The sequence below is a fragment of the Leucoraja erinacea genome, chromosome 6, assembly GCF_028641065.1.
Source record: "Leucoraja erinacea ecotype New England chromosome 6, Leri_hhj_1, whole genome shotgun sequence".
Classification (NCBI taxonomy): Eukaryota; Metazoa; Chordata; class Chondrichthyes; order Rajiformes; family Rajidae; genus Leucoraja; species Leucoraja erinaceus.
This window is the reverse complement of record NC_073382.1, coordinates 49,599,753-49,625,349: the sequence shown is the minus strand read 5'-3', so window position 1 is coordinate 49,625,349 and position 25,597 is coordinate 49,599,753. Positions and strand designations below refer to the sequence as shown.

The 25,597-nt window shown below is 41.5% G+C and overlaps 1 protein-coding gene across 3 annotated transcripts in view; it reads right to left on the bottom strand.

Moving 5' to 3' along the window:
• Positions 1-2,838: 2,838 nt before the first annotated feature.
• The window catches only part of micu2 (mitochondrial calcium uptake 2), a 285,685-nt gene continuing 262,926 nt past the window's right edge, over positions 2,839-25,597 (bottom strand). For all 3 annotated transcript variants that reach the window (XM_055636971.1, XM_055636973.1, XM_055636972.1), the window contains exons 10-13: positions 14,017-14,188; positions 12,298-12,406; positions 5,921-6,078; positions 2,839-3,453 (exon numbers count right to left, since the gene is read on the bottom strand). In XM_055636971.1, coding sequence (XP_055492946.1) covers positions 3,364-3,453; positions 5,921-6,078; positions 12,298-12,406; positions 14,017-14,188 — 529 coding nt within the window. In that variant the 3' untranslated portion in view covers positions 2,839-3,363. The remainder of the gene's footprint in view (positions 3,454-5,920; positions 6,079-12,297; positions 12,407-14,016; positions 14,189-25,597) is intronic.

Sequence of the window (25,597 nt, the reverse complement as noted above, 5' to 3'; positions counted from 1 at the left end):
TGAGTCAGGTCCTTAGCTAAGCTGGCGATTAGGTGCAAATGCACTTCAATAAAATCAAGGCTGATCTGATGAGAATTTTAAGTCTCCACTCTTACCTATTCCCACTAACTTTTCACCCCCTTGCTTATCAGGAATCCAACTCAAATATCTCAAATATTCAGACTGCTTCTGTTGCCTTTAAGAGAGAGAGAGCATTCCAAAGATGAAATTGCTCTGAGAATTTTAGGCTGTACATTATTTCAATGTAGGTGTATATTTGGAGCACTGTGTGCCACAGTACAGGAAGAATATGGAGGCTTTGGGAAGGTGCAAGACATTCACCAAGATGTTGTTGTAAACTTCTATTGCTTTTAATGCAATTTAGTCTGATGCCATAGAATCTGAAAATTGATTATGGCCCTGAAGTCTAAGCCATTAACTGAATGTTGATCAATCAGTTTGATGCAGATTTACAAGACCAATTACTGAGGGGGGGGGGGGGGGGGGGGGGATGGAGGGGGGGGAGGGGGGGGGGGGGCTTGGTGGGATATATAGAGCTGGAGAAATCTTTTATATTCGCTGGAAGAAGAATGAGAGGTGATCCCGTTGTGGTGTAAATTCTGGGAGGGATTGCCAGGGTAAATGCTGAGCAGCTGTTTTTAGACACAGACTAGACCAAGTGCAGACCCGTTGGGTCTGTTCCCCCAACGTGCGGTTGTGGGGGGGGGGGAGGCGGCATGCAGCGTCACACACACTAACTATCCCCCCCCCCCCCCCCGCACTCACGCTAATTACCCCCCTTGATATTATATTAATATTATTAATTTGCTCCTTTTACCCCATAACCATCCTATCTACTGACACATAGCCCCCAACTTGCAGTCACATCTAGAGAGGGAGGGGGGAGGGGAGGTTAGAGGGTGAGGGCAGAGAGAGAAGGGGGCAGTGACAGAGAGACACACAGAGAGAGGGGCAAGAGGGATAGGGGGGGGTGGAGAGGAGGAGAAGTAGGGGGGGAGAGGAGAGGGGTGTATGGGGAGAGGGGGGGCTGGGGGGATGGGGAGGAGGGGGGGGGGGGGGAGAGAGAGGTGGGGGGAGAGAGAGAGGGGAGGGGAGAGAGAGAGGGGAGAGAGAGGGGGAAGAGAGAGACGGGGGGGAGAGACAGGGGGGGGAGAGAGAGACAGGGGGGAGGAGAGACGGGGGAGAGAGAGAGACAGGGGGGGAGAGAGAGGGGGGAGAGAGACAGAGGGGGGAGAGAGAGAGACACAGAGAGAGAGAGAGAGAGACAGGGGGAGAGAGAGAGAGAGGGGGGGAGAGAGAGACAGAGAGAGAGAGACAGGGGGAGAGAGAGAGAGAGAGAGAGAGAGAGACAGGGGGAGAGAGGGGAGAGAGAGGGAGGGGGAGGGAGAGTGAGAGAGAGAGAGAGGGGGGGAGAGAGAGAGAGAGAGAGAGAGAGAGGGAGAGAGAGAGGAGAGGGGGGAGAGAGAGAGATAGTCTGTGTGTGCGTGTGAGTGAGAGAGGGGGAGAGAGAGAGACAGGGGGGGAGAGAGAGAGAGACAGGGGGAGAGAGAGAGACAGGGGGGAGAGAGAGAGAAAGAGAGAGGGATAGGGAGAGAGAGGTGGGGAGAGAGAGGTGGGGAGAGAGAGGAGGGGAGAGAGAGAGAGAGGGTGCCTTTTTACCCAAACCCCCCAAACAACCATTTGCAGGCAGTGCTTTTTTCCTCAAACTAACCATATTTTCATTTTCAAACCACATTATGGTCACTCACAGCTGTGGAGACATTTGTTCAGTGTCATTCAGAGCACACCACTTGCAGAGACTGATTGAGGCACACCACTTGCAGAAACTGATTGAGGCACACCACTTGCAGGGACTGATTGAGGCACACCACTTCCTGGTTTTATAGTCCCTCCCCCTCCCTCCAGCGGGGGCAGCAGAGAGAATGGGGAATTTTGTAAAAACATTAATATCTCTGTCACTTTTCTTCGACGGGAAAAATCCTCGGCACACATACGGTGGAGGGGGGCTCTGAGCGAGGTGGCCAAAAATGACGGCCGTAGGTGGCGGCGTTCTCTCGGAAATCGCAGCACAGAAGGCCAAAACCGGTCAAGAACAGACTTTTAGTAATATAGATAGCAATAACTACAAATCCAATTCATTGAGTTTGCTTTATTCAATGGCTTCAGATTTATTTGCCTTTTCTTACAGGGTGTCCCAGAGGAAGGCCTATAATGTTCCTAATTCTAAAAAGTGCCAATTGACTGTCTGACCTGGTTTTGAAATGTTATTGATTGCACAGTCAAAGTAATGTATTATTGAAGCCAGGCCTTGTTTAATACAATTTTGAATCACCTGTTATTGTCTGCAATGATATAACAAAACATTGCCTTTGTGGGTTTCCATATATTGAAATATTGATTAATTTCTATGCAGTTTAGAAGAAGACAGTGGACTGCAGAAATAGTTCATGCCAAGGTTACCACCTTTACAGAACCAGTCTTATAATGGTGCAATGGAACTATACCTAGAAAAGTATACAAAGTAGAATTTAGTGTGCATGTCAATAGCCAAGGCTTATGGCCGGTAATTCACATTTCTGTAAATGGGAGTATGATTGGAACAATGTACAGTGAAGTGAACACTATCCTAAACATGTGTAATGTTCTCATTTAAAGATGTGTATTAATTACTATTAAGATGGTTCAATGACTTGCATTTTAGGACAATACATGTTATCAGGATTAAAGTACTTTAATAACAATCAGATAATAGGCATGTTTATTGTTTCCTCGGTACGCTAGGAAAAGTCTTTTACTGTTCATACATGTTCATGTTCTGACACAAATTAAAACTCAAGATTCTCAAAGCCAAACTTTATTAGTGGAAAAGAAATGGCATAGATTAAAGTTTCCAGGTACATTTCTAAATTTCATTATTTAAACATTTAAATAATACAATGTAAAAACCCTTTAATTCACCCTGAAAATCTAGAGTTGAAGAATAATGGAGATCACCACAGTAAATGAACCATCTACACAAATCACTTGAAGATGTTTCACGAGACAAATAGTTAAAAAAAATTCATGCATATTTGAAAATAATTTGAGATTCATTGTAATGTTTGTGTAAATAAATTGATAAAGATATTCACTGAAATTCCTGGATGCTTGTGCTTTGCATTCATTAAATATTTTGGAATATTTCTTGTAAACATACAAATATTATCCCTCAATGTAATTAACTAAAAATAATCAATGTAACTATTTAAACAGGTCAGCTTTTATATAAACTGCATTGCATTCATGGTTTGTTGCGAAAATCCACTTTTTATAGTGGAATTTTCATCTGTAGAAAGGTTTTGCATTCAGTAGAATTATCAAGGACTATGACTGCTTCCAGGCTTCATGTACTCCAGCAATAGTTTCTTTCTTTACGCATTTAAAATAGCCCTTCAAACCATGTTGTGTTGGTGCCTGTGGAAATGAAAGTAATATGTTGCAGCCACTGTAAACAGATACAGCTGTGGTTCTCTACTTTCATACGAAATAAAAGAATGCTAAATGGCCCTTTGAGCCTGTTCAGCCAATCAATAAGTTTATTACTGAATCCACTTTTCTGACCAGATTCCTTATCCCTCAACTTTAATGAAAAACAAATAAAATTGCAGCTGCTAGAATCTGAAACATAAAGAGAAATGCTGGAAGAACACAGCTAGTCAAGCAGCATCTGGGAAAAGAGAAACCAGTTGATGTTTCCTTATCATAGAAACATATAGAAAATAGGTGTAAAGCAGGCTATTCGGCCATTCAAGCTAGCACTGCCATTCACTATGATCATGGCTGATCATCCAAAATCAGTACCCCATCTAACTCATTCCTTTAAATCATGTCAAATTCTCTGAAATTGTCTTTGAATGTATTGTACACCCACAGCCCTTAAGATAGGGAATGTGCGTAAAGATTTTTTGAATTTGGATGAAACAGTGGAAATATGCTATATTTTCAGGCCGATTAATACTGTAATAAGGTGCTAAATGAAATCTTAAGGAGAGTCATATTTCATTTCCGCCCTTTAGTAGAGAATAAAAGATGCTTTAGCTGCCAAGAACCTTGGTCTAAACCATCTGTGGACACTAAACCACAGCAAGACACATTGGGCTAGGACAAGACACCAGTAGTTCCTCATTTCAAAATGCGAATAGGAATAAAACATTGAATTAAATGAAGGTTGATCCAATTTGTTACATGTCCACCTTCCCACCCTATCCCCATTTTGATCAAAAATCTACCAGCTTTGAGTATATTCTCCTCAGCATTTTGGAGTAGGAATTTCAACGATTCATTCTCTCCAAGCTCATCATCAAGCTCCAAATGGTGGGTGTCTGCACCTTCATTTGCAGCTGGATCATTAACTTCCTCATCGGCAGACCTCGATCAGTGTGGAGCAGTAACACAATCTTCACCGCACTAACCAGCAACACAGGTGGGCCTTAAGGCTGAGCTCAACATCTGCACTACTCTCTTTGCACCCATGACTGTGTGGCTAAGCATGGCTCCAATACCATCTATACGTTCACCCACATAACCACTTGTAATGGCAGATTATTAGGGCTACTATAAATGGCTACTACACCACTGAAAGTGGTGAGAATTTTTGCCATCCACTCAGCAGCTTTTCTAAATCAGAGGAATATCCCTCTCTTTCCTCTCCATTGACAGACCTTTATACAATGATGCAAATCTGGAGCACTTTCCCGACAGGTAAGCCGTTACCGTACCTTAAATGGTGGGACTGAAGCTTGTGTCAGGCAAAAATTACCAAAATTCAGTTACTTTTAAGTCCAAATTCAAAATAATTTATTGGACGTTCTCTCTCTGGTCCCAAACAAGAATTTATGGCTAAATGACAGACGGGTAGAAATTCCAGCGAGGCAGAAATATTTGTCTTGATCTCAACCCAATTTGCAGCCATTCTGGCAGATGGATGCTGAGATTATGGGAGAGTTTGAAATTGCAAAACAAGGAGACATAGCACTTGCAAGAAGAATTGATTGCAAATGTACTAATGTGTGGTCCAATTAGAGAGAGAGCCCGTATCTGGAATACTGTGTATAGATCTGGTCTCTATATGTAAGGAACTTGCAACAGAGAGAGTCCAACAAAGATTCACAGTATTGCTTCCTGGAATGGTGAGGGTGTCTTACGATGACTGATTAAGAAAGCAGGGACAATGCTTTCTAGAATTTAGAAGAATGAAAGATTTTGTAATTAAATGTACAGAAATCTTAAGGTGTTTGACAGAATAGACGAGGAGTTTCCTGTGACTAGAATATACATTCTCTGCCCAAGAGGAGTGCTGAGGCTCACTTCCTGAGTAAAATCATGACAGCGATTGAAAGATTTTAGATATTAAGGAAATCTATGGCTACAGGGAGGGGAGGCAGAGGCAGCCGCTCCAGACTTTCCAAGCTGCTGAGGAATGATTCACCCGACGCCGGAATTCCATCTTCACGGCAAGAGGGCCCTGAAAATTATCGGACTGGCTGAAAGGTCACAAATGGGCCCCGACCTCGGGTGTTTCACAGAGGAAGAGGACTTAACTTTCTGGTGCCTTTCCCCACAGTGGACATTTTTGATTCTGCTGTGGGGGGACGTTTGTGTTGAACTCTATAATGTGTTGTGTCCATTTTCTTTGTTTGTTTAACCTTTTTCTATGGTTTGTATGGAAACTTATTATTTAATTTATGTAAAGCACTTTAGTGTCAATGTGAGTTGACTTAAAGCGTGCTATATAAATAAAACTTACTTACTTACAAGGGGTGAGTGCAGGAAAATGCAGGTAAATAATTATTCATGATTTCATTGAATGGTGGAACAAAAATGATAGGGCTTAATAACCTTCCCCTGCTATCTCCTATTATCTTAAATAATCAGAAATTACCTTAAAGCCACGACGGAGTCTGGTCATGATCACTGAAAGGAACTCTTGTTTGCTCAAACATCCATCTCCATCTACATCAAAGATCTTGAAGACCGTATCAAGCACATTATCTGACAGTTCTTGGCCTGTTGCAACTTTCACAGCTCTCTTGAATTGTCCTAAATTTAATATTGTAAATTAGTAAAATATTTGGCACATGGAACATATATTCCTTAAGCAAGTGTAGATTTACAGGACCTCCACAGGTTGCGACAGGATTCTGTTCCTGAGAACCGTGCATAACAGTGTGAATGTCGGAAATACCACTGTCCGGCAACATGTTTAAATAACCATTCAGATATTGAAGTGAACCCATTGCCCACATGGTAGAAGATACCTGTAGCCCCAAAATAGCTGGCACATCCATTTAAACAATTGTTCTCATGCACAGGCTGTACATAAACTGGGCAGGACATAGGTGCACTCTCTATTTTCGTCCATTTGAAATATAATGAAATGGATATTATAAGGGCATGGTGTAATATTTTGTTTTCATGCTTAAATCATTTTAAAACTGTGTTTATTGTGATATTTAATCTTTGCTTACTGTCCACTACAAGATGGAATCAATCCAACTTTCAACTCTGAGCGATCCTGCAGTTGCAGTAACATCATAAATGAAGGCCTGTTTTATATAAGAGCTTTTGGCATCTTATTTTCTGGCTTTTCTCTTGAGGATGTAGACATATCAGGGCTCTCACTTACCTGTTGCCAGCTGGGCAATCTTGGTAGCTTTTTAGGTTGCCAAATGACAATTTACGTGGTCATTTAAGACAGTTTGCATGACACGTGCGATAATGTGCTTGGATGAAGTGCGTAGATACCAGTCGGAATTATGCTCAATGAAGCATTCACATATTATTTCTGCTTCAAATAGAGTCACAAACTAAACATATTCACCAATCAAGACATGATATATCCCACAATGACATGCAGCAAAATTATAAGACAGTATCTCAACTCTTTTTACACATTGCAATTAATGCAATTTCTATTAGTTCTTTCCACTTCCAAACTGAAATGTGGTTGGATTAACTTGTCTTGTCAGCCACGGTTGCCACCTATTCCCCGTGGCTGACAAGAGAAGTTAGGGATAGAATAAAACTAAAAGAAAAGATGTATAACACAGCAAAGGGTAGCCGGAAGACAGAGAATTGGGAAACTTTCATAGGACAACAGAAGGAAACAAAACGGGCAATACGGGCTGAAAAGATGAAGTACGAAGGGAAGCTGGCCAGGAATATAAAGAAGGACAGTAAAAGCTTCTTTAGATATGTTAAGGGAAAAAGAGTAGCAAAGTCAAATGTGGGTCCCTTGAAGGCAGACATGGGTGAAATTATTATGGGCAACAAGGAAATGGTAGAAGAGTTGAATAGGTACTTCGGATCTGTCTTCACTAAGGAAGACACAAACAATCTACCTGATGTACTGGAGGACAGAGGATCTAAGGAGGTAGAGGAACTGAAAGAAATGTTCATTAGGCGAGAAATAGTATTGGGTAGGCTAATGGGACTGAAGGATGATAAATCCCCTGGGCCTGATGGTCTGCATCCCAGGGTCCTCAGGGAGGTGGCTCTAGAAATAGTGGACGCATTGGTGATTATTTTCCAATGTTCAATAGATTCAGGATCAGTTCCTGTGGATTGGAGGATAGCTAATGTTATCCCACTTTTCAAGAAAGGAGCGAGAGAGAAAACGGGGAATTACAGACCAGTTAGCCTGACTTCGGTGGTGGGAAAGATGCTGGAGTCAATTATTAAAGAGGTAATAATGGGGCATTTGGATAGCAGTAAAAGGATTAGTACAAGTCAACATGGATTTATGAAAGGGAAATCATGCTTGACTAATCTTCTGGAATTTTTTGAGGATGTGACAAGTAAAATGGATGAAGGGGTGCCAGTGGATGTAGTGTATCTAGACTTTCAGAAAGCCTTTGATAAGGTCCCGCACGGGAGACTGATGACTAAAATTAGAGCACATGGTATTGGATGTAGGGTGTTGACATGGATAGAAAATTGGTTGGCAGACCGGAAGCAAAGAGTAGGAATGAACGGGTCCTTTTCAGAATGGCAGGCAGTGGCGAGTGGAGTGCCGCAAGGCTTGGTGTTGGGGCCGCAACTGTTTACCATATATATTAATGAATTGGAAGAGGGAATTAGGAGCAACACTAGCAAGTTTGCAGATGACACAAAGCTGGGTGGCAGTGTGAACTGTGAAGAGGATGTTAGGAGGTTGCAGGGTGACCTGGACAGGTTGAGTGAGTGGGCAGATGCGTGGCAGATGCAGTATAATATAGATAAATGTGAGGTTATCCACTTTGGCGGCAAAAACAAGGGGGCAGATTATTATCTCAATGGGGTTAGGTTAGGTAAGGGGGAGGTGCAGCGAGACCTGGGCGTCCTTGTACACTGGTCACTGAAAGTTGGCTTACAGGTACAGCAGGCAGTGAAGAAAGCTAATGGAATGTTGGCCTTCATAACAAGAGGATTTCAGTATAGGAGTAAAGAGGTTCTTCTGCAGTTGTATAGGGCTCTGATGAGACCACATCTGGAGTATTGTGTACAGTTTTGGTCTCCTAATTTGAGGAAGGACATCCTTGTGATTGAGGCAGTGCAGCGTAGGTTCACGAGATTGATCCCTGGGCTGGCGGGACTGTCATATGAGGAAAGATTGAAAAGACTAGGCTTTCAGAAAGCCTTTGATAAGGTCCCGCACGGGAGACTGATGACTAAAATTAGAGCACATGGTATTGGATGTAGGGTGTTGACATGGATAGAAAATTGGTTGGCAGACTGGAGTTTAGAAGGATGAGGGGGATCTTACAGAAACATATAAAATTATAAAAGGACTGGACAAGCTAGATGCAGGAAAATGTTCCCAAAGTGGGGTGAGTCCAGAACCAGGGGCCACAGTCCTAGAATAAAGGGAAGGTCATTTAAGACTGAGGTGAGAAAATCTTTTTCACCCAGAGAGTTGTGAATTTATGGAATTCCCTGCCACAGAGGATAGTGGTGGCCAAATCACTGGATGGATTTAAGAGAGAGTTAGATATAGCTCTAGGGGCTAGTGGAGTCAAGGGATATGGGGAGAAGGCAGGCACGGGTTATTGATAGGGGACGATTAGCCATGATCACAATGAATGGCGGTGCTGGATCAAAGGGCTGAATGGCCTCCTCCTGCACCTATTTTCTATCTTTCTATGTCTATGTTTATTCAGCATATGATCAACCTGTGTCAATAAATCCTGGACCATGGTAACATATATGCTTAACCATGCACACTACAGATTGATGCAAGCATGTTTCAGAGCAAGGGGTCACAGTTTAAGGATAAGGGGGAAATCTTTTAGGACCGAGATGTGAAAAACATTTTTCACACAGAGAGTGGTGAATCTCTGGAATTCTCTGTCACAGAAGGTAGTTGAGGCCAGTTCTTTGGCTATATTTAAGAGGGAGTTAGATGTGGCCCTTGTGGCTATAGGGATCAGGGGGTATGGAGAGAAGGCAGGTACAGGATACTGAGTTGGATGATCAGCCATGATTATATTGAATGGCGGTGCAGGCTTGAAGGGCCTGAATGGCCTACTCCTGCACCTATTTTCTATGTTTCTATGTTTTTATGTTTGCTTATGAAGGACCGAAAATGACCATGACATGGCCATAACATGGGTCGTCATTGCTATTGGTACAGAAACATTCTCGCTTCCCACATAATTTATCCACAACAAAATATACAGGTTGCAAGGACATTTCTATAGGCATTTTATGATAATAGCTGTTAAAACTGACTATACCCATCTGACAGGTTAAACATTACACTAACTGACAAGAGATGGCCAAAGGACATAAATGCAGCAAATGCTCTTTTGGTAATATGTTTAAAGGTGTCAATACGCCACATTCAGATTAGATGTACGTGTTGTGAACAGGAATGAAGATACCCAGTTTGTACACACCAGATTTTAAAAAAAAGTATTGATAAACGCTGTTTCCATCATTCCCACTTCAGAATTAACATTAAAATTTCAACTGAAATATTTCCTGACCAAATTTGTGATGTATATGATCTACTGTAGAAGTGAAACCTGGATAAATTCAATGTATAGTTGTGAATGTTGCTCATTAAATAACTACAGTACTGATACTCTAAATTAAGAGCAATGATTTGCTGTTAAAATTAATGATGTAATAAGGTGTCAACTGTAGCAGTGACAATCGAACACTGTGGTTTTAATGTTTCACGTGTTCACAATTTAATTAATCCATCTTTATGGACTAAAACAAATAATAACATTGGGAATTAAAACACATTTGATTGCATTCCGTTATCAAACATAGTCATTATGCGCTCTGAAGACATTTCAAGCACAATAGGGTCAGGGAGGGGGGGTGTGTGTGAATTAGTGCGGGGTGGATAGATGGCGGGTGGTGGGGGGTTTAGAAGGCAATCAGTGCGGAATGGATGGATTGAGGCAGGTGAATTAGTACGTGTTGGTTGGAGCAGGTAAAATTGTGAGGGGAGAGCGCGGGGGATGTCAGTGGTGTTGAATGGGGGGGTCAGTACGGGATGGATGGGGTAGACAAAAGTGCTGGAGAAACTCAGCGGGTGAGACAGCATCTATGGATTTGGGTCGAGACCCTTCTTCAGACTGTTCCCCCCATTCTTCTTGAATGGGAGGATCAGTACAGGATGGATGGGGGGAGTCAGCACAGGATGAATGGGGGTCAGGACAGTGGATCGGAGGGTCTGTGCAGGATGAATGGGGGATCACTGCAGGATGAATGAGGGGATGGCGCAGGGTAAATGGAGGGTGGGTCAGTAAAGGATGAATGAGCGGATTAGTACAGGATGGATGGAGGAGAAGTGCAGGATTGATGGGAAGGGGGGTAATTACAGGATGAATTGGGGGACCAGTGTAGGATGGATGGGGGGGGGGGGGGGGGGTGGCAGGAGAATCAATGCAAAGTGGACAGGGTGATCAGCACAGGATGAATATATGGGGAGGGGGGGGAGCACAGGGGATATCAGTGAGGACTGAATAGAGGCGGGAATGGGGATCAGTGCGGGATGGAGAGGAGGGGTCCCAGGATAACGGGGGGGGGGCGTACAAAAGAGAGAAAGACGGGCGAGGTGGGGGGGAAGGAAGGTCAGCGTTCCTCGGACAACATTGCCCCGCTGCCTTGGCCGTTAGGTTCTCCTCGCCACCACCTCCCCATCACCGCCAGCCAACAGCAAGGGCCGAGTGGTGCAGCTGCTTCAGAAGATCGGAGCGAATGACGGGACCCGCAAAGCGGCAGCAGCAGCCGCGATAGCGGCTCCATCACCTCCTTCCACCACTCTGCCCGCCCTGATAGCGGTCCCATCTCCTCCTCCTCCCGCACCCTGCCCGCACTGATAGCGGCCGGTGCTTGCAAATCCGCTAATGGCGCTTTCAAAACAAACCCTCCCGCACGCCGAGGCCTTCCCCTCCCTCCCTGATCCCTGCCTCGGCATGCAGGAGGGTTTGTTTTGAAAGCGCCGTTAGCGGATTTGCAAGCAGCGGCCCTTATCAGGGCGGGCAGGGTGCGGGAGGAGGAGGAGATGGAGCCGCTGCTGCCGCTGTTCGGGGCCCATCATTCGCTCCGACCCTTTGTCACCCTGCACCTAGTATCTTTGCCCCGCAATACAGCCGTCGCCGACACGAAACGCCACGTTCCTTTTCTCCAGAGATTCTGCCTGACCCGCGGAGCTACTCCAGTATTTTTGAGTCTATCTTTGGTATAAACCAGTATCTGCAGTGCCAAGTCGGGCAAAATGAGTCGGCGTTTAGGTTGCCTGGAGGCATTTTGGGTGGTCAATGGCACCAGGGCAACCGCTAATTTTGAGCCCTGCATCTGCATTAGAAATGAAAGGGTGTTGGCTTTCAATCATTTGGCTATTTCGCATTTCGCTTTCAGTGCTCCAATTTTCCACATTTACCCATTGGCTGGCTGTGTAATGTTCAGGAAACCCTTTTGCAGAAAGACAGTCCTGACTTCCAGAAATTCAGTAAACCTATGTGTGTGATTTGAGGGGAAGAGCAAAACTAGAGGTTTTCATTATAAAATATTTGCCAAGGGAAGAAGCTGTTATTGAGGGCGAAGAGAACCGAGGAATAGACTGAGAGATTTAAGTGTGGAAAGATACGTAGAAGATTTGCTCATTTTTCAGGTGATTCTTTCTTAGCCTTCAGGACAGCACCAGAATGTTTAGATGAATGACAAGGAACCATTTCCAAAGTTTAAAGAGGAATGATAACACTTAATTACTAAAAATGCATATTTCATTTTAACTCAATAAGAAATATTGTCCATATTTACCTATTCCAACAGGACGATTGGCTGCAGTGAACATTTTCATGGTGAAAGCAAAGTCCTCAAGATTATTCATAAAATGGTAAAATGCCCTGAATTCTTCAAAGGAAATGCTCTAGAATGCAACAGAGAACCAATTAATATTTAAGGACAGGACACTTACTGTAAAATATGAGGGCACGACAGAGAGAAGCGAGGAAAAGGACAGAGAAATGAAGAAATTGATTTGAGATCCTTAGATTACAATACTAGAAGATGTGTCTGTTTTCTGATGTAATTGTGATATTGAAAGTGGTGAGAATTTTTGCCATCTACTCCAGCAGTTTTTCTAAATCAGAGGAATATTCCTCGCTTCCCACCCCATTGACAGACCTTCATGCAAAGAGGTAAATCTGGATCACTTTCCTGACAGGTAAGCCTGTTACCTACCGTATCCTAAGTGGTGGGACTGAAACTCATGTCAGGCAAAAATGACCAAAATGGGGACGTTCTCACTCTGGTCCCAATCAAGAATTTATGGCTAAATGACAGACGGGTAGAAATTCCAGCTGGGCAGAAATATTTGTCTTGATCTCAACCCAATTTACAGTCATTCTGGCAGATGGATGCTGAGATTATGGGAGGAGCACATCCAAATAGGCAGGGATATTTGGCTCCAATGTATTGAAAAAAAAATGATACAAAATGGAAGTATTGGAGATCAATACGTGAATAGAGTATAACGTAACTCTTCCTTCCGTAAGACACAGCCCAACTCCATCTCTCAACTGTTTGACAATTGCAATATCTGTGGAGGACATTTAGCAACAGTGTACCTATATGTTGTAGGTACATGTGAAATAAATATCACATTTCAAATTGGTAACAATTTTGTAAAGAGATAATTTTTCTGAGCATTTCAGAATTTTAGGAAAACCTAAGCTATTGTGGTACTTACAGATTAAATATGTTTATACTATCATATGATGCAAGGATTACTTCAGTATAAAAATGTTGATAATATAGTTCACTTATGGATAATGGTGTATAATGGATATTTGGACAATGTACCAGAGTGCTACTGTGACGGTCAATACCCAAGGAGTATCATCACCAAGAATAACATTGTTGTTGAGCTTTAATCTTATCAATGAACATTCTAAATACTGATGTTTAAGAAGGAACTGCAGATGCTGGAGAATCTTCCTTTTCCTTTGCTCCATAGATGCTGCTGCACCCGCTGAGTTTCTCCAGCTTTTTTGTGCACCTTCTAAATACTGATGTCTTCCTCAATTCCCTTGAAACGACTGTTTAACATCCTCAAATTTTTAACGGTAATTAGGTTCAAATCAGTGTATTAACTGACTGCAAATGCAATACACATTCACACAGGTAAATTATGGAAGAAGAAATGCTACCATCCATGACCTGCTAATAATCCAAAATATGAAGAAGAAAAAGATTAACAATTGCATATAATATCTTTCCCCATTGCAAACAGCTTTCCATGCAATAGAAGTCCATGCAAATTCCTTTCATTCACTGCTTATAGCAGCTATCGTGAGATACATGATGAAGCTACCTTAAGTTTTTTTTTTAGGGTTAAAGAGTTTTCTAAACAACAATTAGTTTAGTAGCCCTGAAAAACTAATTAAACCAGTGAAACCAGTGAAATGGTTTTATTTAATATTTTTCATTTATAAGTATTTAAACCAAGTTTTATCTTGACATTAGCTACAAGCTAACCTGTCCTGGAGGGATTCTCATCTGCACATTTCTCCAGTAAATATCACGATTTTGTTCATCAGTGAAATGGAGCAGCCACAATGCAAATTCCTCTCTTCTCATTGTTTTCATGCCTCGAGAGAACTCTGTAAATTCAATCTCTTGCACTTCTTTTTGTAGATCTTCCATAAATCTATAAGTTAAAAAAGCATTTCAGATGCCAAGGATTAAAACATTGACATTCAATCTTGGGAGACTACTTTATAGATGCTATTGCATCAAATAATAAGCATAATTTTTATTTTTAGCATGCACTTAACATTTGAAAATGAGTATGAATTTAACAATGGATAAGCCAATATGCAAGTTTAAACTGCTGCGATAGTACAACTCCAAATCTGTGAGACTGACAAAATATGGTTTGGTGAACCAAATCACATTCAGTTGGACTCTCGGACTGGAGCTGTAAAGTCATACCAGCTAATCTAATCCATCAAATCCCACGATTGACTTTTACCAACAGAGTTTGACATTTGTTTGTTGGATGCGTGCACTGCACTCTACTTAAAGTCCCCTGGAAAGCTGACTGGATATATTAGAATGAAATATGTATTCATATTGTGCTGCACTCTGCTTCTGCAGACGCACCCAGCATCAGATGGTAGCACTATGGAGATGGTGAAGAAAGTTCTGTTCTGATACAGTCAGATACACATGTGGTATGTAAAATTGGGTCCTTGGAGAAATGGTAGTTGTGGACAAAATAGCTCTTCCGGGACCAACATCTGTTGGCTCTTCGTAAACCTTTCAAATATATGTTGAGATTCTTGTCAGAGTATGAAAAAAGCATAATAAACTGTAATTTCAATTTACTGAAAAAGTAAATACGGTACTTCATTTTGATTTTAGTAATTATTTGAGTATATGAAATAAATGTCTGATAAACATTCTTTGATGGAGAGTGGTTAATATCATATAGTAAATTGTGAATACAAATGGCATATAAAATGAGGAATGCCAAATAGCCATTGAAGATTCTACATTTAAGTAAGTCTGACTTTAATATTATGAGATGAAAACTGTCTGCAGTAATCTTGGTAATTCCTTTAACAATTAAAGCAACTGAAAAACCGTGCCTAAGATAATTGTTTTGCAACCAGTTCATACTCTTAAATGGACATGATTGCTTTTTGCCAATAAACGATTTGCGCTGTGAAAGGGGTGAGGGACAATACAAAGCCCAAAGAACAAAAAACACATAAACAAGGAAAATTACAGATCCTGTTAGCCAAGCAAGTTTCAAATAAAAGATTTATAAAATAACATGAAAAATAAAAAAGTGAGTATGAAAAAAATTGAAGTGGATATTAAGACAATAGACAATAGGTGCAGGAGTGGGCCATTCGGCTCTTCGAGCCAGCACTGCCATTCAATATGATCATGGCTATGATGCTGTCTATGTGGCATTTTCACTTTATCCCCATGACTGTTTGGGTTTCTTCCAGATCTGTGTGTTTTCTTCCCACATCCCAAAAATGTGCAGGTCTGTAGGTTAATTGACCATTATAATATCTCGGGGTTGGAGAAATCTCAGAAAACATGTGACAATAAATAGACCCTAGTTTGCACTATCATGGAATAATCCCTTGGTTTGATTGCAATAACTGAGGTACATGTTGTGCATATCTTGGTGGGAGGCATATGCTGGGTAATGTGGTGAATGAGATGGAATACAATTCTGAGCTGCAAATAGACAGAATCCTGCTATTAGTGGGTGTAGCCCTGAAAGGCCATGAAGCTTTGAGGCTCAGTGAGGAATAGAACTGAAATAAAATGAATAAATTCAGCACAGAAAATCAAGTGGTCTATGAAATCACCTTCGAAGGGATCTAAAATAGGTGCTGTCTCAGAAAGCCAGCCGGCATCATGAATCCACACCATACTGGCCATGCTCTCATTTCATTCTTAGCTTTGGGAAGAAGGTATAGGAGTCTGAAAACCATGACCATCAGGTTCAAGATGTTTACTAGTATTGATGTTAATAATTTATTTATTTTTGGTTATTAAATGTTATCTCTGATTAGTGTGTTTACTGCAAGTAAACATTTCATTATTCCATTGTCGGTACATAAGACAATTAAACACTCTCTAATCCAGGGGTCGGCAACCTACTGCCCCCGGGCCGAATGCGGCCCGTAACCCGAAAGCAGGCGTGTGTTTTTTTCCGTAATCATCCGGCCCGCAGACTTCCTTCATCTCCGGTACCTCCCGGGCTCGAGGTGCCCAGGCGCCGTGACGTAAATACGCAAGGAGGCCTGCGCTGGCGGCCACAATTGCGGAGCTGTCGAACGCCGAGCTCTGGCTGCACCGTATCTTGTGCAAAGCCGCCGGCACGGCTGCGCACCTTCTGTGTCTGGGCTTCACTGTCGGGATCAGGGTTGTCAACAGGCCTGAGTGAGTGTGAGTATTTGAGCCACCGCCTTCAGGACAGAGCCAAGGCAATGGTCCATTAGTACGCCATGTGCCTGAACGCTCGTAACTAGGGGCCAGTACTGCGGGTGGCGTCCTCAAAGGGGCGGGATCCATGTGGACACGTGATAGACGTGGCCCGCCATCCGCTCACAGACATGTGTCCTGGCCCCTCTGCAGAACAAGATTGCCAACCCCTGCTCTAATCCTAACATGTATGCCATTGGTTCCACCAAATATCACTTGCAATAAACAAGGGCACATATCAATTATGAAAATGGGAACATCAGGCAGCTATCAAACCATTAACCTATGGAGTTGAGGAAAAAGATTCTCATGTCTTTCTCTCAAACAATTCAATACATTAGACAGAGATGGTGTAAAGGCACCTCAAATGCAGTTTCTGTGAACAAATCAGACTGGTAGATTATAGAATCTGCTCATTCCAGGATTTCCATTTCTTTGTATTACATTAATATTGCTAAGCTATTGGCAATGTCAATATCTTCCATATAAATGATCCTAATGCCTCCAGCATCAAGGAGAACTGCAGAGAAGGTGTTTCCTCGCTCACAGATGCCAAACATAAATGGCAATCGCCAGCAGTTATTTCTATAAACCACTGGCAGAGTCTTTAGAAAATATTTAGTTCACCCTTAGAAGCAAACAATGTGGCTTTTGTTTTGCTGACTTGTATAAGTCTTCCCAGTCAAAGTCAGAGAAGACTGACAGCCAGAAAATTAATTAAAGAAGTGTCTGTGTCCAAACATGTACACTTGCAGCTTCTTTCTGTTGTGTTAATCCTCTGTAGTTTGTCAGGCAAATTAAATCAGGTAAATGCCAGAGAAAAACAAAAACAGACTTTTTTTATTAGATATTGCTCTGTTGCTTTAAGATGAATATGACTCAATTACAAGTAGATATGGCACAGAATACAAACCCCTCTTCTACACTACATTATCAGCTATGGAAACTCAAGGAATTGCAGATGCTGGAATGTTGCATAGCACAGCTGGCAGAGCTGCTGCATCACAACGTTAAGAGACCCAGGTAGACAAAAAATGCTGGAGAAACTCAGCGGGTGAGGCAGCATCTATGGAGAGAAGGAATTGTCCAGGGAGTTGCGGAGGGAACAATCTCTGCGGAAAGCAGAAAGGGAAGGAGATGGGTAGATGTGGCCAGTCATGGGATCCCGTTGTAGGTGGTGAAAATGTCAGACGATTATATGTTGTATGCGACGGCTGATGGGGTAGAAGGTGAGGACAAGGGGGACTATCCTTCCTTCGTAACTCTAGGTCAATTTGTCCCTTTCCACCCAAACCACCACCTCCTCGGGTACTTTCCCCTGAAACCACTGGAAATGCAACACTTGTCCCTTTACCTCCCCCCTCGACTCCATCCAAGGTGAGGCAGAGGTTCACCTGCACCTCCTCCAACTTCATCTACTGCATCCGCTGTTCTAGGTGTCAACTGCTCTACACCAGCGAGACCAAGCGCAGGCTCGGCGATCGCTTCGCTGAACACCTCCGCTCAGTCCGTGTTAATCAACCTGATCGCCCGGTTGCTCAGCACTTCAACCCCCTCCCATTCCCAATCTGACCTTTCTGTCCTGGGCCTCCTCCATTGCCAGAGTGAGGTCCAGCGCAAATTGGAGGAACACAACCTCATATTTCGCTTAGGTAGTTTGCACCTCAGCGGTATGAATGTTGACTTCTCTAATTTTAGATAGCCCTTGCTTTTTCCCTCCTTCCCCTCCCCCTTCTCCCACGTCCTACTGTCTCTGCCTACTTATTTTCTCTTTCCCCCCACCCACCCGACATCAGTCTGAAGAAGGGTCTCGACCCGAAACATCGTCTATTCCTTCTCTCCATAGATGCTGCCTTACCCGCTGAGTTTCTCCAACATTTTATGTCTACCTTCGATTGTTCCAACATCTGCAGTTCTTTCTTAAACGTTAAGAGACCCAGGTTTGATCCTGACCACGGGTGTTGCCTCTGGTTTTCACATTTTCCCTGTGACCATGTGGGTTTCCTCTGGGTGCTCCGGTTTCCACCCACATCTCAAAGATGCGTGGGTTTGAAGGTTAATTGGCTTCTGTAAATTGCCCCTGGTTTGTAGGGAGTGGATGCGAAAGTGGGATAATATAGTTCAAGTTCAAGTTCAAGTCATAGAACGTGTGAACGGGTGATTGATAGTCTGTGTTTTTGGTGATTGATGACTGATGGCCCGTTTCCATGCTGTATCTCTAAAATAAACACAAGGTACTGGAGTAACTCAGCAGGTAAGGCCGTCTCTCCAGGACGTGAATAGATGACGTTTCGGGTTGGGACCCGTCTTCTGACTCCTTCAGCTATGCTCAGCCCTTATTAGGAAGTCCTTTTTATGAATACTTTCTAATTAATAAAACACATGAAAGATGCAGGGACCCGAGGGTATTGGAGACCTGTATCTTTGTAAGCTTGAGCTACCATTACATCTTAAGCGATAACTAAAAAAACAGCCCTTTAGCCATGAACATTGATTAAAAAAACCAGAAGTGTAGCACACTGATATAAAAGAGACTGCTATCTGGAAAATGTGAATTTTCATTTGTCAGTTTGCTTCGGGAGTGTTAATGACTCTTTTGGTTTAAGGTTATACTAAACAGTATTAAAAAATATTTGCATCAAAAATGCACACATATTCAAACGAATAAGATGACTGACACAGTGAATTTCTAATTCAACAAAAAACTATTTACACTTTTTAAGTATTTATACATAGTGTGTCCCATAAATGTTTCTTTAAAAAAAAACTATCCACCTCACACTGACTCACAACTTAATGCAGTCTCTTGTTCTCGCAGACTTGATAAAATATCAAGAAGCAAAAATTACCATGGAGGCATCTACAATAAAATGCATTCAATACACATTCAACCCTGATAGCACTGAAATAATCTTTCCTCCAATAATTTCTACTTTGTATCCCCCACAGGACTGATTAAGTATTAAGATATAGGATGTACAAGATAAATCTTCTTTATATGTTTCTGAACATAGGTTATGTAAAAAATGGCAATGGAAACTGGGAAAAAAAACACATGGTAGCTTCGAAGAAAAGCGCAATTCATTTGTTAAAGTGAGCCAAACATTGGATTATGGGGGATGCAAAATATGAAGCATATCACCAGCAGAGGGTGGTAGAAGCTTTCCAAAGGCACTTACAGCAGGTAAATTATATCCACACAAATATAAAAAGCAGTCCTGCGTGTAAAGGTTAGAATAACGCATGTTACACATTTTGAACCTGCTTAATATTTTCTTGAAGAAAACAATTATTGCTAAATATTTTATGGACAAACTGCAGTAAATTCTTTTGCAATACTTCAAGTTTTTTTTACATTGAGTACATCTTTAAAATCAATAGAACGACGGTCAACAATGAAACTAGTGGCGTAATACACTAAATGAGTGTGAGTTGGAAGAAATACGCTTCCAGTAAATAAATTAGCGGGTACCGTTCGATTCACCTTTATACCATTGCGGACTCCGGACTTTGTCTCAGTAACTGATGTGCTCCAAAGAATGAGAATTATATTCTGCACTCTGTATCTTCACCTTTGCTCTACCTATTGTACTTCAGTTTGACTTGATTGTATTTATGTATAGTATTATCGGATCTGATTGAATAACATGGAGAACAAAGCTTTTCACTGTACCTCGGAATGCATGACAATAATAAATCTAAACCTATTCCAAACGTTTTAACCTAGCTGCCTGTCCTTTGTGGTGACTCCGCTAATACACGCGACATTGTTGACATGATGAACATTGCAGTTGTTACAAGTGGCAGAAAATAGGTGCTTTCGTAACAGACTGATTCCTGGCAGTTCCATGTTTCTCCATCACCCATGCAGTGCTGTACATTGACCAGCTCAGCTGATAACTTATAAAACCTGCCTGGTGAAGACTGCCAAGTTGTAAAGCCAGTCGAAACTAACATTAAAATACAGTTGCCTGGCCGAGAGCCCAGTGTTTAATGATGAGCAGCATTGATTAACCCTGCATATGCTTCTCAACAATTGCAAAGTAGTCTGGAAATTTTGTTTTGTCTACATTAAACCCCAGAAAATCCTGTCATAAAGCCTGAAGAATATAATCATTCCGATTCTTCTTTCAACTATTAGAAACAAATGTAAATAGAAAATTTAATTTGTCACGTCTCAAGGAAAATTCCAAATGATGGCATTCTTGATGTTTGAAAAATTGAATGTATTAAATCGGAATTGATTCTGAGTGGCTAAATCCAGGATTAGCATCATAACATTGCTGTGATGCAGGGCACTTTATCCAGAACTAATGCATTAATAGGCATTCAAGGATATACTTTGGCGGCACATTCTGCAAGGCAGTATTGAAGGTTTTGTAAACAGGGTATTTATATAAGCTTTGGAACCAATCATCAAAATATTCAGCAGGATTTTGTTGGATTAAATTTGATGCAGAACAACTGGATCCAAAAGGCAAGGTTTAAATTTGTTGCCCTGGGCTTCAAACTTTGTGGCTTAAGTTTCTTAGTTCTAAGATAATTTTTCACCACTGGCAGGACGATTGTTGATGATATCTGGATAACTTTTAATAGAAAATGCCTAAAGATGAAATGCTATCACCAATTCTTAATTTACAGCTGTTTAAATTCTAACCCAGTCTCATTTCCTGCTTATTTTGTGTCCAGTACAACATTTCTGCTTATTTTGACTTCTTATGGTGCATCCGCCTTTTCACATAGACTTGAAATAAGTATTAATACTTGTTTCATAGACATGAATAAGTATTAAGATATATCATAGACTTGTATAAGTATTAAGATATAATTTGTACATGATAAACCTGCAATTTCACATTAAAAAAATCAGGTTTGTCAGTCTCAATTGTGCAACCTCAAATTAAAGAAACATTTAAAACACAATTAAAAACAAGCTCGCCGAATAAGAACCCTGCTTGATGTGGAGAAATCATTGCAACGCAGAATTCCACATGCACATCTTGTACTTTAAAAGGCAAAATTACTCTTACATTTAACAACAAAGCTTAATTCTTCAATTAATTCCACCTTTCCTAGGTGCCAATATTATTTATGTTCATAAGTTGTAGGAGCAGAATTAGGCCATTTGGCCCAACAAGTCTACTCCGCCATTCAAATATGGCTGATCTAGCTTTCTCTCTCAACCCCATTCTCCTGTCTTCGCCCCATAACCCCTGACACCCATACTAACCTAAAACGTATCAATCTCCACCTTAAAAATATCCATTGACTTTGCCACCACAGCTTTATGTGGCAATAAATTCCACAGATTCACCACCCTCTAACTATTCACCACCCTCTAAATTCCTCCTCCTTTCTAAAGGTGTGTCCTTTTATTCTGAGGCTATGGCCTCTGGTCCCAGACTCCCACGACATCCACTCCACATTCACTCTATCCAGGCCTTTCATTATTCCGTAAGTTTCAATGAGGTCTCCTCTCGTCCTTCCAAACTCCAGCGGGTACAGGCCCAGTGCCGTTAAATGCTCATCAATAATTCCTGGGATCATTCGCATTTTGTTGTGAAAAGGCCGATGCACTATAACGATTATGGCTTTACTGACCCATCTCTACATTTTTGACCCAGACATGAATGAACCCCTCAAATGTTTAAGGTAGATGGATCTTGCTTTGTACACACAGACTGTCACATTTACCTATGTTACATCGGTTTCCGCATTTCTAAAATACATAATTGTCCTTGAAGAACTTTCCTAATGTCACAATTTCTGCTGTCAAACTTTCCATTTGACTTCAGATATCCAAAGGATTCTAAACTGCTCACCAGCAAAATGCAGTGTATCTGAGAAACATTATCATTTGTATGTAGCTGCTGCCTACTACGGTGCTCTCGTCTGCTCATGCACATTTGCACATTTAAAAATTATTAATGGGAAATGCCGGTTTTAACTCAACATGTGTTAGGAATATGATACACAATGGGGAGCAAATAGTTTATGGGAATATGTCACGAGTTTAGTCTGTAACTCATTCACGCCTGTGGCAGCTGAGTCATTAAAGCCCATCATCACATTCTGCTTTATGTTCCTGTAAAATCACATTTCTCACTTGGCATCCCATGTATAATTAAAGGTAAGGCTTAAATTAAGTCATTATCTGCACAAGGTGATGTAAAAGTTGCACTCCTCAGTTTCCTGTACAAGTTAATGTTTAAGTTGCATTCCTCTAAATGGTTAGAATGACTAACTGTTAATATAGTTTTTATTTTAAGTAATTTTATATTTCATTTTGCTATGAGTGTCCACAGGCTGTTCAACTAAGGCTTGAAGCCATGTCCAACTAGTATTTACCTGAAAATAGACACACAAAAAACTGGAGTAACTCAGCAGGACAGGAGGCATCTCTGGTGAGATGGAATGGGTGATTTTCAGTTCGAGACCCTTCTTCAGTCTTCACTTGATGTCGACACATGCATTTCCTGGCAGGCCAACAATCCAAGAGTAATTTGTGCTAATTTGTGCTAATTGCTTTCCCCCACCCTCCTCTTCCCATCCGAGTCCAGGGGTGCTGATATCAATCAGGTACACCAAAGGAGATTGACCATCCCAATAATAGACAATAGACAATAGGTGCAGGAGTAGGCCATTCGGCCGTTCGAGCCAGCACCGCCATTAAATGTGATCATGGCTGATCATCCACAATCAGTACCCCGTCCCTGCCTTCTCACCATATCCCCTGACTCTAATATCTTTAAGAGCTCTATCTAACTCTCTCGAAAATATCCAGAGAACCGGCCTCCACTACCTTCTGACACAGGGAATTCCACAGACTCATTACTCTGTTTTTCCTCATCTCCGTTCCAAATGGCTAACACCTTATTCTTAAACTGTGGCCCCTGGTTCTGGACTCCCCCAACATCGGGAACTTTTCCTGCCTCCAGCGTATCCAAACCCTTAATAATCTTATATGTTTCAATAAGATCCTCTCTCATCCTTCTAAATTCCAGAGTATACAAGCCCAGCCGCTCCATTCTATCAACATATGACAGTCCCGCCATCCCGGGAATTAACCTGGTGAACCTACGCTGCACTCCCTCAATAGCAAGAATGTCCTTCCTCAAATTTGGAGACCAAAACTGCACACAATACTGCAGGTGTGGTCTCACTAAGGCCCAGTAGAACTGCAGAAGGACCTCTTTGCTCCTATACTCAACTCCTCTTGTTGTGAAAGCCAACATGCCATTCGCTTTCTTCACTGCCTGCTGTACCTGCATGCTTACTTTCAGTGACTGATGAACAAGGACCCCCAGATCCCGTTGTACTTCCCCTTTTCCCAGCAACACCATTTAATAATCTGCTTTCCTGTTTTTGCCACCAAAGTGGATAACCTCACATTTATTCACATTAAATTGCATCTGCCATGCATCTGCCCACTCCCCCAACCTGTCCAAGTCATCCTGCATCCTCATAGCATCCTCTTCACAGTTCACACTGCCACCCAGCTTTGTGTCATGCACTGGAGATACAACATCAGGGTCAGTATGGAATAGAGTTAAAATCATGGGTGTTCTATCATCCTACCCATTCTCTATCTGTGTATGTTGAACCATATCTATTTTGTTACCAATTCTGAGTACTATCCAATCCAGAAAAGGTTGGTTTGAAGTTGATAAATCCAGTTTCTATTGCTTCTGGTAGATAGCAAGTTTATCTAATCAGTAGCTGAATCAAGTTGAGGAAGGTACCACTTTAATTACTAATGTCTAAGAAAGAACTGCAGATGCTGGAAAAATCGAAGGTAGACAAAAAATACTGGAGAAATACAGCGGGTGAGGCAACATATATGGAGAGAAGGAATTGGCGACTTTTCAGGTCAAAATCAGTCTGAAGAACAGTCTTGACCCGAAACGTCGCCAATTCTTTCTTTCCATAGATGCTGCCTCACCCGCCGAGTTTCTCAAGCATTTTTTGTCTAACTTTAATTACTAGTTTGTCTTGAAATAACTACGCACAACCTGGCATTAATACATGTGATAGATTTAACATGAAATGTACCAATTTATGGAGCAGGGAAGCTCAACCTTTGTTCCACTTCCCAAGTGCCCAATGGTTCCAGTAAAACACGTGTCTGGATACTGGATCAAGGAAGGACAGACTCATCTTGGCTGTGAGGTCTCTGCAGAGGGTGATCCTATGACATGCATTATTAACGCTCTTTATGAATATGGCTACACAATCTTAAAATGGTTTCTCAGCAAGGAGTTGAGATCCCCAAGAGAAAAGGAAGATAAAATGGTTGGTTATTGTTAAGGTCACAGAAGAGTACAATTGACAAATAAAAACTGAAAGCATTAATTTCATTGTTAATGGCTACCATATAATTGCTAATGTTGCTGGAATAAAATAAATGACTGCTGTGTCTAGTTTTCTCCATTTAAGCATCAGACTGGCAAAGGCAATCTAAAAGGCAGATTTTCTGCAGTTTGAGCAATTCATTTTTTGAATGGCAATATTTTAAATTCTTCCTAATTGTTCATTCCTTCTATTTTTTTCTTTGTTGGTTTACTTTTATTTTAAATCCATCACTGCTCCGATAGTTTTTGTTTTAACTTTCAGTATAATTTGCTATTTACTTTTCGTTTCAATTTTGTCTTCTGCCCTTTACAAAATTCCTTCCAGATCTGGGAAAGTTATCTTCAGGTCACTTCTTGATTGGGTGATTAGTAAGTGAACATTTTCACTCTTGGGCTGTACCTGCTTCATGTCATGTAGAAAGCTAGTATATGAGAATGTTTTATTCCTTTTTTAAACAATATGTCTGGGTGAAAGACAGAAGGCTGGATTCCTGACTGAACACTCTTGTCAAGAAGCAGAGCCAACAGAAAGTGATGGAAAGCAAGGTCTGTGGTCATCTGTTCAATTCAAAATAGTCTCTATATGTACTCTCTTCCTGAGAGTGCTTGCTGTGGATCATAATAATCTATTCCAAAATTTGTATTTCACATATAACAAATAAAAATAATTATGATCTTAACAATAGTATTACTTAGCATTTACTTTCTAACATAGCATGACTATATTAAATGATAATTAAGAATCAGATAAAAAG